Source organism: Eptesicus fuscus, chromosome 10 (assembly GCF_027574615.1).
Source record: "Eptesicus fuscus isolate TK198812 chromosome 10, DD_ASM_mEF_20220401, whole genome shotgun sequence".
NCBI lineage: Eukaryota > Metazoa > Chordata > Mammalia > Chiroptera > Vespertilionidae > Eptesicus > Eptesicus fuscus.
In genome coordinates, this window is record NC_072482.1 from 9756289 (window position 1) to 9768636 (window position 12348).

The 12348-nt window shown below is 42.6% G+C and overlaps 1 protein-coding gene across 1 annotated transcript in view; it reads right to left on the reverse strand.

The window, feature by feature from the left end:
• The window catches only part of KIF6 (kinesin family member 6), a 389490-nt gene extending 379092 nt beyond the window's left edge, over window positions 1–10398 (reverse strand). The window contains exons 1-3 of the mRNA XM_028161152.2: window positions 10295–10398; window positions 6216–6325; window positions 416–490 (exon numbers count right to left, since the gene is read on the reverse strand). Coding sequence (XP_028016953.2) covers window positions 416–490; window positions 6216–6325; window positions 10295–10360 — 251 coding nt within the window. The 5' untranslated portion in view covers window positions 10361–10398. The remainder of the gene's footprint in view (window positions 1–415; window positions 491–6215; window positions 6326–10294) is intronic.
• Window positions 10399–12348: the final 1950 nt, after the last annotated feature.

Consider the following 12348-nt stretch of genomic DNA (forward strand, 5'->3'; position numbering starts at 1 on the left):
GCCATTAGTAGGCCTCCCAGGTGTCACCCACCCTGAGTCCCACATCCATCTAACCCCTGAAACATGGGGCTGAGGAAAGAGCTCTGGCCTTAACAGAACACCGCCTGGGGCTCTGCACCACTAGCCATCGACCCGAACAGGGCCACTTAATCTCTCTGATCCTCAGAGATTTATGTAGCTTTCAAAATGGGAGTAACAGAGCTATTCCGTCTATCACACCGGCTTGTTCTGAGGCTCAGAATCTAAATCTAAAACAAACAGCTCTACGAATAAAGGGTTTTAATGCGATCATCATTACGTACCCTGCAGCCTGCGTACATAACTAATATACCGAGGCACGTTACCACGATTATCTGATAACTGAAGACAAGATGAAAAACCACCAACCCACTAAACAGAACACAGGAAATCCTACCTCTCAGCCACGGGCTTGGCAATGTTTTCAAAAATGGTCTCTTGGTTTGTATCTTGATCAAAAATCCTTTGAAATCTGCAAATGTGAAAACAGTAATTATTTTAAAGCTGGGCCGTCACACACTATTAGATTAATCTTTTTTTTTTTTTTTTTCTGACAGCTCTGTAAACGAGCCCATATTTACATCACTGGGCTTACCTACCCTAGCACAATGTTGGCCCTGTAGTCCCAGCCACACTGCGCTGTTGTCTCCCTGTACACAAATGGTGGGTAAACAGTATTGCTTTGACAGGGTCTGCACAATAAATCCCTCTGAAACACTGCAGCGGCTTTGAACCAAATAACAAACTGTGTGTTTTTAGCTCTCAAGAGGGACAGTGTCTGCAATTGGCATCAAATGCACATCGCGATAAGTGCATGAAATGGAAACCCAAGACCAGGATGTAAACAGCCAGAGAACTTCTGATGTCTGACCTGTAAGGGAAGAAGGCAGCTGTGAAATGTAGGATGATTGAACTTGGTTTTAAAATGCTGTACTGAAGTGTACTTTCCATTCATTAGGTACTACATCCTAGTATTAGCTACTTAATTTCCAGGGAACTTTATTTCCCTTTGTTGATCATGAGTCAAAAGTCAAAAAGTGAAATGAAGATAGACTGTCCTGCACAGAGAAGTCAGGATGAGATTGGCAGGGCCGGGCATGGGGAGGTGGGACGGAGTCAAGTTCACGCTTCGTGCATTGCCACTCACTTGGCTTAGTGCAGGGTCACACCCACTGAGGAATGCCCAGGGCAGGAAACACACAACCTATTCTTCTACAGTGTGCTGAGTTGCCACCACCAAGAGAGAAGGAAGGTAGTATATAAGGTAAAATGTTAACAGTTGGTGGATCTCCCACATAGAATATAGGAAGAGTTGGTTGCATTATTTTTCCACCTCTTCAGCATATTGAAAAGTTTTCAAAATAAAAACTGTGGGGGTCAGAGGGATGCTTTAAAGCAAAGCCTTTAAAACAAACACATTGAGGGCATCCTACGCAGCTTTCAGAGTGACTTGGGAACCTTCGGCCTATGTGTCTACCTAACACAGTGGTCGGCAAACCGCGGCTCGCGAGCCACATGCAGCTCTTTGGTTCCTTGAGTGTGGCTCTTCCGCAAAATACCACGTGTGGGCGTGCATGTACAGTGCGATTGAAACTTCGTGGCCCATGCGCAGAAGTCGGTTTTCAGCTCTCAAAAGAAATTTCAATCATTGTATTGTTGATATTTGGCTCTGTTGACTAATGAGTTTGCCGACCACTGAACTAACACAAGTGAGTTGGGCACATCTTTGATTAATGTAGAGACCACATGAAATGTAGGACTGTTTTCACTACTGAGGAGTTCAGAAGGGTATCTGGAGTTGGGTTGAAAATATGAAATGAAATGGTATTCATTGTCTTTAATCAAAATTAATCTCAAAACATCCCTATAGCTCAGGGGTGGGGTGGGGAATGTCCAGCTTGCAGGCCATATAAGGCCAATGAAATCATTTGTAAGTTGAGAATTTTACATGGTCCGCGAATCCTATTATAAATATCTGTGACAAATACACTCGCCAGTCCAAAATTAAATTAAAAAAGAAAAGAAAATGGACATAGAGACACAAACTACAGCAAAAACAAGGCGTTTAATGTCAGTCTTGCAAGATCGGGTGTCTGCTGGGCAGGCAGGCCCGAAGTGGTTACAACCAGTATTTTATTCCCAGGTGCGCAGGTCCCTCCCCTGGTTCCTCATTGGCTGAGTCCTGTGGGGTGTACAATCTTCCCGGAATGGTCACCTACGTTTCATTATTTCCTTATAGGGTATTCCTTCCTTCCCAGTTTAAGTTCCCTTGTCAGTTGGCCCCTCCCCGACATCCTGTTCACCTGGGGACTCTCCAGGTGCATGAACTTGGGCACATCAGCAGGCCATTACGCAAGCAAACTGCCAGGAATTCTCCATTCATGGTTAAATGCCTTGCCTCGAAAATGGACCACCACTGACGTTATTTCTAACAACATCCAAATGGCCTTTGGCAGAAAGAAGGTTCCCCACCCCTGCGTATAGCTTATCAACCGCCCACTTGAAGAAGCTAACAATGAAACTGTATACACAGAGAGATTGCAGGGCACTATGGCTACGATGCCATTCAGCAGGCAAGGTTATGTTTCAGACAACGACATTAACGTGGGTGCACCAGGGCCCGGATACAAACACAGGGGACACGGCCACTCTGTGCTGTTCAGGGCCCTGCTGGCTGTGACAACTGAACACAGACCCAGTGGTGCTTGGGAGGTTGACGACGACTGACCAAGTCAACAGCCATTCCCAGCCCCACTGCCTTAAGGAACAGGAATGACAACTACCAACCAGGTAAACCAGAGAGATGGCCGGGGTTTCAATAAACCATACAATAGCATTAAACATCAAATCATCATCCCAAAACACTTTATCTTTTATCATTATAGCTGTATAGTAATCTGAAAAGGCATTGTGATCATCTGTTTTCTGAAAACCTTTGAAGAGCAAAATAGTTTACCAACGTGAGTGTAATCTTTTACAGCGGAAGAGGCTGCTTTATCCGGGGACATAAAGCCACTGACTCATGGCCCTGGAGCAAACCAATAACTCACCTTGAGACATGACTGGGTGTCCTGGTTCCTAGGAGGCCCTTTCGTCCATGAGGAGGTTGTGGAGGCTTTTTCTAAAGCACATTTCAAATCTGGCGTATACTGACCTCTCCCCACCCAGAAACTGCTCGTCCTCGCCTTCCTCAGCCCAGGAAATGACAACTCCATCCTTCTAGAAGTTCAGCCCAAAACCCTTAGGGCATCCTTGGCTCCTCTCTTTCCATAGCACTCTCTACCCAACCCATCAGCAAACTCTGTCATCTCTGACCTTTAAAATACTAGCAGACTCCAACTATTTCTCAACATTTCCACTTGCTGCTACCCCAGCCCAAACTACCAAAATGTCTTGCCTGGTCTCCTTGACTCCCTTACAGTTTATTTGCTACATGTTAGCAAGAACGATCCTGCTCAAACTCAAGTGGGATTATTTCATTCTTCTGATCAAAACCCTCCACTGCCTCCCATGGCACTTTGGGGAAGAGCTCCATAGGATCTGGCCACTCTGCTGCCCCTTTAACCTTCTTCCTGCCCCCCCGCCCCCCCCGGCCCCCCCGCCCAGCCCCCCACCCCAGCTTACTCTCCTCAAGCCACACAGATGCCTTCTCTTCAAACAAGCCAGGCATTCCCCCGTCTCAGGGACTTTGCTCTCACTATATTCTTGGCCTGGACTTCCCATTCCTCAGATATCTGAATATCTGGCTTCCCTGCCTCCTTCAAGTTCTTGCTCAAATGTCGCCCTCTTGTCCACCTCCCCTGAGAGGCCTGTGAAATGCTGCCACCTTCCCTCCCCTTTGCTGCCCTTCGACAGCACTCCTCTGTCCCCTTTGCTGTCTTATTTGGCTCCATGGCCCTTAACACTTTCTGACGCACAGTGTACTTACTGATCTGCTTGCCCATCTCCTCCCACTATCAGAACAGGGGATGTGCTGCCCTCCCTGCTGTGTTCCTAGCCATGGAAACAGCTCACAGTCAACAATCAATAAATGTTTATTGGTTAAGTGGATTTTCTTGGGAGAAAACAGCCTTAAAATGCTTACACAGGTATCTCTGATATGTATAAGTTAAATATTTTATTAATATCTCTATTTAAAATACCAAACCAATATTTCTAACTCAGAGATTTAGAATGATCAAGTGATTTAAAAATAAACAATCAGCACTTTTTCTTTGTGATATCATTTCTTTACCATTTATTTTTTTTAAATGTATCTTTATTATTGAAAGTATTACAGATGTCTGCTTTGTTTTTGGCTTGTTTTTGTTTTCCCCATTGACCCCCTCCTCCCCACAAACGCCTCTCCCAAGCCTTTGCCACACTATTGTCTGTGTCCATGGGTTATGCATATATGCATATAAGTTCCCTGGTTAATCCTCACAATCCCCACCACCGCCTTCAGTCTGTTCTATGTCTCTGGATCTATTTTGTTCATTTTATTTTGTTCATTTTATTTTGTTCACATATGAGTGAGATCATGTAATACTTGTCTTTCTCTGACTGGCTTATTTCACTTAGCATAATACTCCCCAGGGCAAACAGCACTTTTTCAATAACCATATATGTATTTAAATTCTCTCTGTATCTATATAACCTAAAGAATACTTTGGAAAGGGCCAATTCTTAGAGGCATGGCCAATTTTTCTTAATAATCAAACAGAATCATGCTGAATAAACTGTTTTAGCCAAGTGTGGCTTGTAGAGAATGGTATAGGCCGGCTGTTCTGAAATCATAGCTGCTAAGGTATGTAGCCAGTTTACACCAGGGGGAGAATGCCCCCTTTGGGAAAATCCAATCATTTACTATAAGGCTACTTCTTACAGGACAGAATGAAAGGCGATGGGGAGCCAAAAAGACAAGGTGAGGACCGCCCCACTGCGTGAGCACATGCTAGCAATCCTGCCTGTACTTACTGTGAAAGGAGACCCAAGACAATGGGTGAGGTGGGAGGAGAGATACATGCATGAGCGACAAAGGGCAGAATTGTGAAGACCAGAGAACTTTATGAGACAAACAGGTAAGAGTTAATAAACACGAGAACCGTAAAAAATAAAATATCCAGGATGGTTTTATCCAAAGGGCAAGGGCAGGAATAGCCTCGAAATAAGGACCATGTAAAACAGTCCAGAGAGAAAAGCAAGGGAGCAGTTAGGATGCCTTCCCCCAAACCCAGCAATCCGCCACCTCAGTACAAGCCACAGATCAAAGATGGGGTTAACTTGGGCTCAAACTTCTCCAAAAATCAAAAGTGGGGGTTAAGGAAAATCACATAATCTGAAACTGGAAAATAAAGATGTTGTGAACGAGCCATAATCCCAACATTCCAGGCCTGGCTGCTGGGGAGTGTTTGGACTAAAGGCACGGGTGACAGTCCAACGGTGGCTGCTTGGTCATTTTCACCTGAACCGCACGGCTCAGCACTGTCCGAGAGAAATGTAACGCAGTCCATAATGTGAGCATATGTGTTATTTAAAATGTCCTAGTAGCCAAGTTTTTTTAAAGTAAAAAGAAACAGGTGAAATTGGTTTTAATATATCTTAGCACAATATATTAAACATGTTATCATTTTAATATGGAATCAATATGAAAATATTCTTGAGATATTTTACATTATATTTTTTCGTATTAAGCTTTCAAAAATATTTTATGTACTTTCCACTTACTGGCTTCAGTTTGGACTAGCTACACTTCAAGTGCTTAAGAGCGACCTGTGGCGAGTGGCTGCTGCACTGCACAGTACAGATATAGGCTGTTCATGCGTGCACTGAGGTCTGTATATCATTTATGTTTTAAAGAAGGCTCACCTATACGGGATACAGATGGTACCTTAAGTTCTTATCTTTAATAATATTTATTCATGCAATGAACTTCCTATAAGTGCTAAATCCTAGAGAGCCAAGTAGGAAAAGGATAACACTGATGTGGCAAAGAAAGGCTGGGACCTTGGGGTACCATGGTGGATACAGAACTACACCTTCCTTTCAACTTTGGGCACAGCAGTGAAAAGACAACTTAAATTCTATCTTCCAGATGACAGAGAACTGCACTGCCTTCTTCCCAGCACATGGTGCTAACGATTTCACAGTGGATATGAATGCAGTACGTGTCCGTTCAATAGCAAAACAGATATAAAGAAGGAGAAAGGTAAACTTACTTAAATCTGTAGCTTTCTCGCTTATTATTCACAAATCCATCTGCCAAATCACGAGGCAAGATAATTTCCAAGCTCGGTGTTACTTTTTCATCTTCATCTATGGAATAAATCTGCAAACATGAAGGCAGCAAATGAATATAAAATGGTAAATTTCAGGCTTGAACCATGACCATATTATTATGCTGTGCACTGTAACCTTATAAAAAATATACTTTTAAGATAAAAAGTCAAAACATAGTACAATTTGGGTAATTTTCCTCTTTGAACTGTGTGCGGCCTCAAACAAATATATGAAATTGAACAGGAGGTAAAACCTAAATCAATGCTCTGTCAAAGCTCGGATCCTCTTTGACTAATCTAATATTCAAATTTGAACATTTGAGTACCTCTGTTGTTGAGAAACCAATAACCACGAAAACAACATTTTATCTAAATATCGCTTTGGAATTATGGACCAGAAATTAACACTTTATTATAAGCAACAGCATTTCTGAGCATTTATAAAATGCTAGACAAGAAGAACAAAGGACTAGGTCTGAGACTTCTCAGAGAGCTCAAAAGAATGCTCTCATTCAAGTTGTGTTCAAAGAAGCCCAAGCTTTCATGACACATATCCAGGCATTTCATAAAAGATACGTGGTTTCAAAAGACACGTATATTTCATGCCTTTGATGTCATTTTCAAGGTTGTACTCCCAGCTCAGCCACTAATTAGCAAATGACCTGGGAAAAATCACTTCACCACTCTAAGCTGAGAGGGAATGAAGGGTCTTAATCAACCCCCTTTCAACTTAATAGTCTCTGTCTTCTTGGTTACCTACGCCTTTATGTACTGGCCAGAAAATATCAACAGTCACGCTTATAAAAAGATCATGTGGAATAAAGAAACGCCTATGATTTTGTGTCCAAAGACCTGGCCCAACACTAATCTCAATTTGCCATATGTGTGACCAGCCACCACTTGGTTGTATAAGAGTCCTGGTTCCTTATACCTAAAATGAGGAAAGCAGATTTGCCTCCCTTACAAGATTGCTGCAGGGATCAAATGACGTCACGGAAAGGAAGCATTTTGTAATGCACCATAAAAAAAGTTAGTCATTAGATTTAGAGGTTTTTAAGAAAGACTTCTTGTCTTTCACCAGGAAATAAAATTATTCCTAACAGGCAATACTTCCTGTTTAAGACCCATTAGATGCTTGATTATGGGGGAAAGTCCTATTCCTAAACAAATAAAAACCCACCTAAAACTCCAGAAAATCTGAATAATTTTCCTAAGCAGACTTCTAGTGAACATTCTCATTAAAAATGTGAAGAATCTATGTAAAATGACATTATTTGTAGAAAGTAATGGCATCAGGTCCACGGCTTTCTGGCTAGGTTTTCTCAAGAGACATTTAAAAATTATATCCTGTAGGTCACTACATTAAAAAAAAAAAAAAAAAGATTAATGCCCAGACAGGTGAGTAAAAGGGATTGTAAGACGTGAAACATAGAGCCGAAACCGGTTTGGCTCAGTGGATAGAGCGTCGGCCTGTGGACTGAAAGGTCCCAGTTCGATTCCGGTCAAGGGCATGTACCTTGGTTGCGGGCACATTCCCAGTAGCGGGTGTGCAGGAGGCAGCTGATTAATGTTTCTCTCTCGTCGATGTTTCTAGCTCTCTATCCCTCTCTCTTCCTCTCTCTGTAAAAAATCAATAAAATATATTAAAAAAAAAAAAAAAGACGTGAAACATACAGGAGTGAGGGCTGCCATGCATTAAAACAAACAAACAAAACGACAAAAACCCTGTAGCACTCAGCGTTCAGAAGACAAGAATGAACATCTACTAGCATAGGAATAGTGACCCACCACCACCATTAAGCCATTCTTTGGGGCATTACGAAAAGCCCCTTATAACCAGAAAACATGTTTAGTCCAACAGATTGACTTTCTATCCTTAGTCACAAAAGGATTTGAGATAGAGTAGTTCTTTAAGAATAGAAGACAATTAGATCTAATGAAAAGATGAATATAAAAATATTTCAAAATACACAAAGCAATATACAAATGAAAAAGCATTGCCATCATCAGAGGTTCATCTTAGGTATTTTCTGATTTATTAGCCTATAAATTACTGTAGTGCTTTAAGAAATAAGATTAATGAAGCAGTGGAACCATAAAATGAAGAGAAAAAAAAAAACACCACTTTGAGTCACTCTTGGTTTAAAGCTACAAGCAGCATTTCCAGTTTGAGAAACAACCATACAATCTTTTGGGGGCAAAAAAGATAGGATGCAAAAAGTGGGATTTCTAAGGGAGAGCAGGGATACACTAACTCAAAATTTGTTCATCTGTGCTCTCTCGATTTTGTATATGTGGCATAATGTTGCATCTCGGTAAGGAACCTGACATAATGAAAATACAGTATGACACCTAAAAACACTTTTTGAAATACCAATCTACTACACAGCATCCCTCAAAAGAAATGCAAAAGAAGACACATTAAAATACGTAAACATTGCACTTTAAGAAAAGAGAAAGTTCAATATTAAATCCAAGATTCTCCATCAACCCATCCACAGTTCTGCCTCTGTCCTCTCACATCACCATATCTAAGCACCTGCTCTGACTGCAAAGTCTATGTTGACAAGTTCAACATTTTTACTAAGAATCTAAGGGGGGAGGGGGAGGCAGGCATTACATACACCTTTTACATATGATGCACCTTTTACAACCTACTTGTAAGTGAATGTAAGAGGAAAGAAATTGGGAAGAAACTCATACCAACTTTCTATACTGCTTTATTCCTTGTTTTTAAAAAGCCAATCTTTCCTTTGGAGTCTTCTCATGCATCTTTTCAATGCATTTCACGAGTAAAAAAAGTGATGACAAAGACACTATATTCTCCTTGTCTGAGGAGAATACATAAATGCACAAATTACACATGGTAAATGCTAAGCTATGAGATGCTATGATGTTACATTTATACATGTGCCCAGTGTAGAAATATAGATATGGGCTAGAGATAAAATATTAGTAATCTCCCCATTCCAGGCACTGATTAATAAGACTCAGATTGTCCTTGCCTAAATCCCCACTTTGTGAGGCAAAAAAGGTTTTGTCTGAAGAGCCAAGAATTTGGGAATAGTAATAATTAAAAAAATCCTACGTTAAAATCAGGGCTCTACCACTCGAGAGGTGGGTGGCTTGGGCACATTATTCATCCTGAGACTCAGTTTCCTCATCTATAAAATGAGGAAAATGGCATTAACTTTGAAGGGTTTTCATGAAAACCAGAGATAATGCAGACAAAGCACATTACTAAGAATGGCTATGCCCCTTTCCAATGAGAGAAAACAAAGTTTTGAAACATTTAAGAAGCATTCAAAGTTTCTCTACTCAGAGCAAGGGCAATGTTTTAACTCTCTCTGTACCCAATACTAGAGGAAGCACCTAGTAAGTGCTCAGCTAATGTTTTCTGAATACCAGCAAAGAGTATATGAGTATTCTTTGTGTCAGGATGCATAAATATCTATTTACATGTGCAATAAGCTCATGTTTCTGCTGCAGAATGAAAATACAGTCAACTAATTCTAAGGGCCTACTGTGTGCAGAGCCTCTGTGTATCTGTATTTGAATCTATTATCTGCAACATCTCAGCCATGTATGGACACGCATCTCCTGCACGCCTTGCCTGAGTGTGGGACACAAGTTTGAGTGCATGTGTGTGTGTGCAGAGATGCGTGACCATTTCCTAGGAAGGGGCAATAAGTGTGCCTAGTTGAGGTGCAGCCCACGTGAGTGTACAAACACCCATCAGAGCATGCGTTTTCCCCCGGGTGAACAGGTGTGCCCGGGTGTATGCATGTGCTCTGTGGAGCGTGTGTCTGCGCTCACAGGGCTGTGCTGGGTGGGAGTGCCCGGGTGTCTGTCTGTCCAAGTCCTGACAGCCAGGCTCCTCCGACAGAGTTTGTAGGATTCCCTGAGGCACCCTGCACCCGACGCCCAGCCCCTCCCCCGGGCCCAGGCCCCACGCGTGCCGCCCCTCCCCCGGCCGGGGAGGCCCGCGGCTCCGGCACCCTCGCTGCTCCAACCCGTACCCCTTGCGGCTGCTTCCGGACAGTGGGCTTCACCCTGGCGAATATCTGGATCGTCTGCTTCACCATCGCCTCCTCTGGCACTGGACTGACCCTTGACCTCTCAGGCCCAGGCTCTCCAAACTTCTGATTCCCACCACCTCCAGCGAGCGGCAGCCTTAGCAACAGTAACTAGGGACACTACCCAAGGAGCAATGCGCCAGCCAGGACCGCCTCCTCTCGCTAATTGGTTGCTAATGGAGTGCCCTGCCCCCAGCCCCCAGGGAAACACTGAGGGGCGGGGTTGAGGGGGCTGAGCAGAGAGTTCTCTGCCCGTGCGAGGGGAGCCTGGGCTGCAGGCTTAGCTCCAGATCTGGAGAGTGGTTAATGGGGTGACAACCACCATGCCTTTCCCTGTCCCTTAATCCTTTCTTCCCCTTTTTAGCACTGAAGTCATTCTGTTTTTTTATTATTCATTCATGGAATAAATGGCACTTGATCTGTGACAGCAATGTGCTGGCTGGGGATCCTGAGCTGCGCAAAACTGCCTCTGCCCTCTTGCAGATTAGGTCTGATGAGGGATACAGATTTTCATTAGGAAATTAGAAATTATGTCGGGGTAAGCAAGGGGTTCTGTGAAGGTACCTCATCTAGCTCTGCTTCGGAAGAGGCAAGACTGGAGAAAGGGGGACTGTTTCCCATGCAATGGTCATATCAGGAAAGAATGGGCTCCTTTGCGCAGTGTTGGTGGGAATGTAAATTAATGCAGCCACTGTGGAAAAGAGTAGGGAAGTTCCTAAAAATATATATATATATGAAAATAGAATTGCAATCCCACTCACTCTTGGGCATATGACCAAAGATGAAATCAGATGCCTAAGAGATACCAGTATCTGCACTCCCATATTTATTGCAACATTAGCCAAGATATAGGCCAACATAATGTCCACTGATGAATGAGTGGATAAAGAAAATGTGATATACATACTGAAATATTTTTATAGTTTGCCTTATATCTACAATACAGTTATATATATACTGAGTGGCCAGATTATTATGACTACCCCATCAGTACTTCATTGGGTCACCTTTTGCCTTCAATACTGCGGCGATTCTTCTTGGCATTGACTTCACGAGATGTTGAAAGCTGATGCGAGGAATCTGACACCATGCCTGATGAATAGCACTGTCCAGTTCTGTGAGATTTGATGGTTGTGGAACCAGCTGCCTGATGGCTCTTTTAACTTCGTCCCACAAATGCTCAATTGGATTGAGATCTGGTGATTGTAGGGGCCACCTAAGCAAGGTAAAGTCTCCCACATGTTCTTGAAACCACTCCTGCACAATATGGGCACCATGGCATGGCACATTGTCTTGTTGGAAGAAGCCATCTCCATTGGGATACACCATCAACATGATAGGATGAACTTGATCAGCAATGATACTTAGGTATGTTGTGCTATTCAGACATTGTTCCACATGAATTAAAGGGCCCAAATCATGCCAGGAAAACATGCCCCAAACCATAACACTGCCCCCACCAGCTTGAAGGGTTGTACTCATGCATGTGGGGTGCATGTTTTCATGCTGTTTCCATGAAATTCTCACTCTGCCATCTGCATAATGCAACTGGAAACGTGATTCATCAGACCACATGACTTTTTTTCAATGCTTGACTGTCCAATCCTTGTGTTCCTGTGTGAATTGGAAACGTTTTATCTTGGTAACTGCAGACAGCAAAGGTGTTTGAACAGGCCTTCGGCTTCCATATCCCATAGGATGCAGTGTACGGCTAATTTGCCTACAAATGTCAGGTGGTCATAATAATCTGGCCACTCATTTTGTGTGTGTGTGTGTGTGTATATATATATATATATATATATATATATATATATATATTAGAGTTTACCGTGTAGAGCTAGAACAGATGACATTGAGACATTGAGTGTATCTACTGATAAGATGGTCCCAGTACTGCATGTAAAATATAAGTGGAACTGATTTTCATATCCTTGCAAGACAGAAATTGCCTTTTCTATTTGTATAAAAACCATCATGCTCACCCTAAAATGACATCC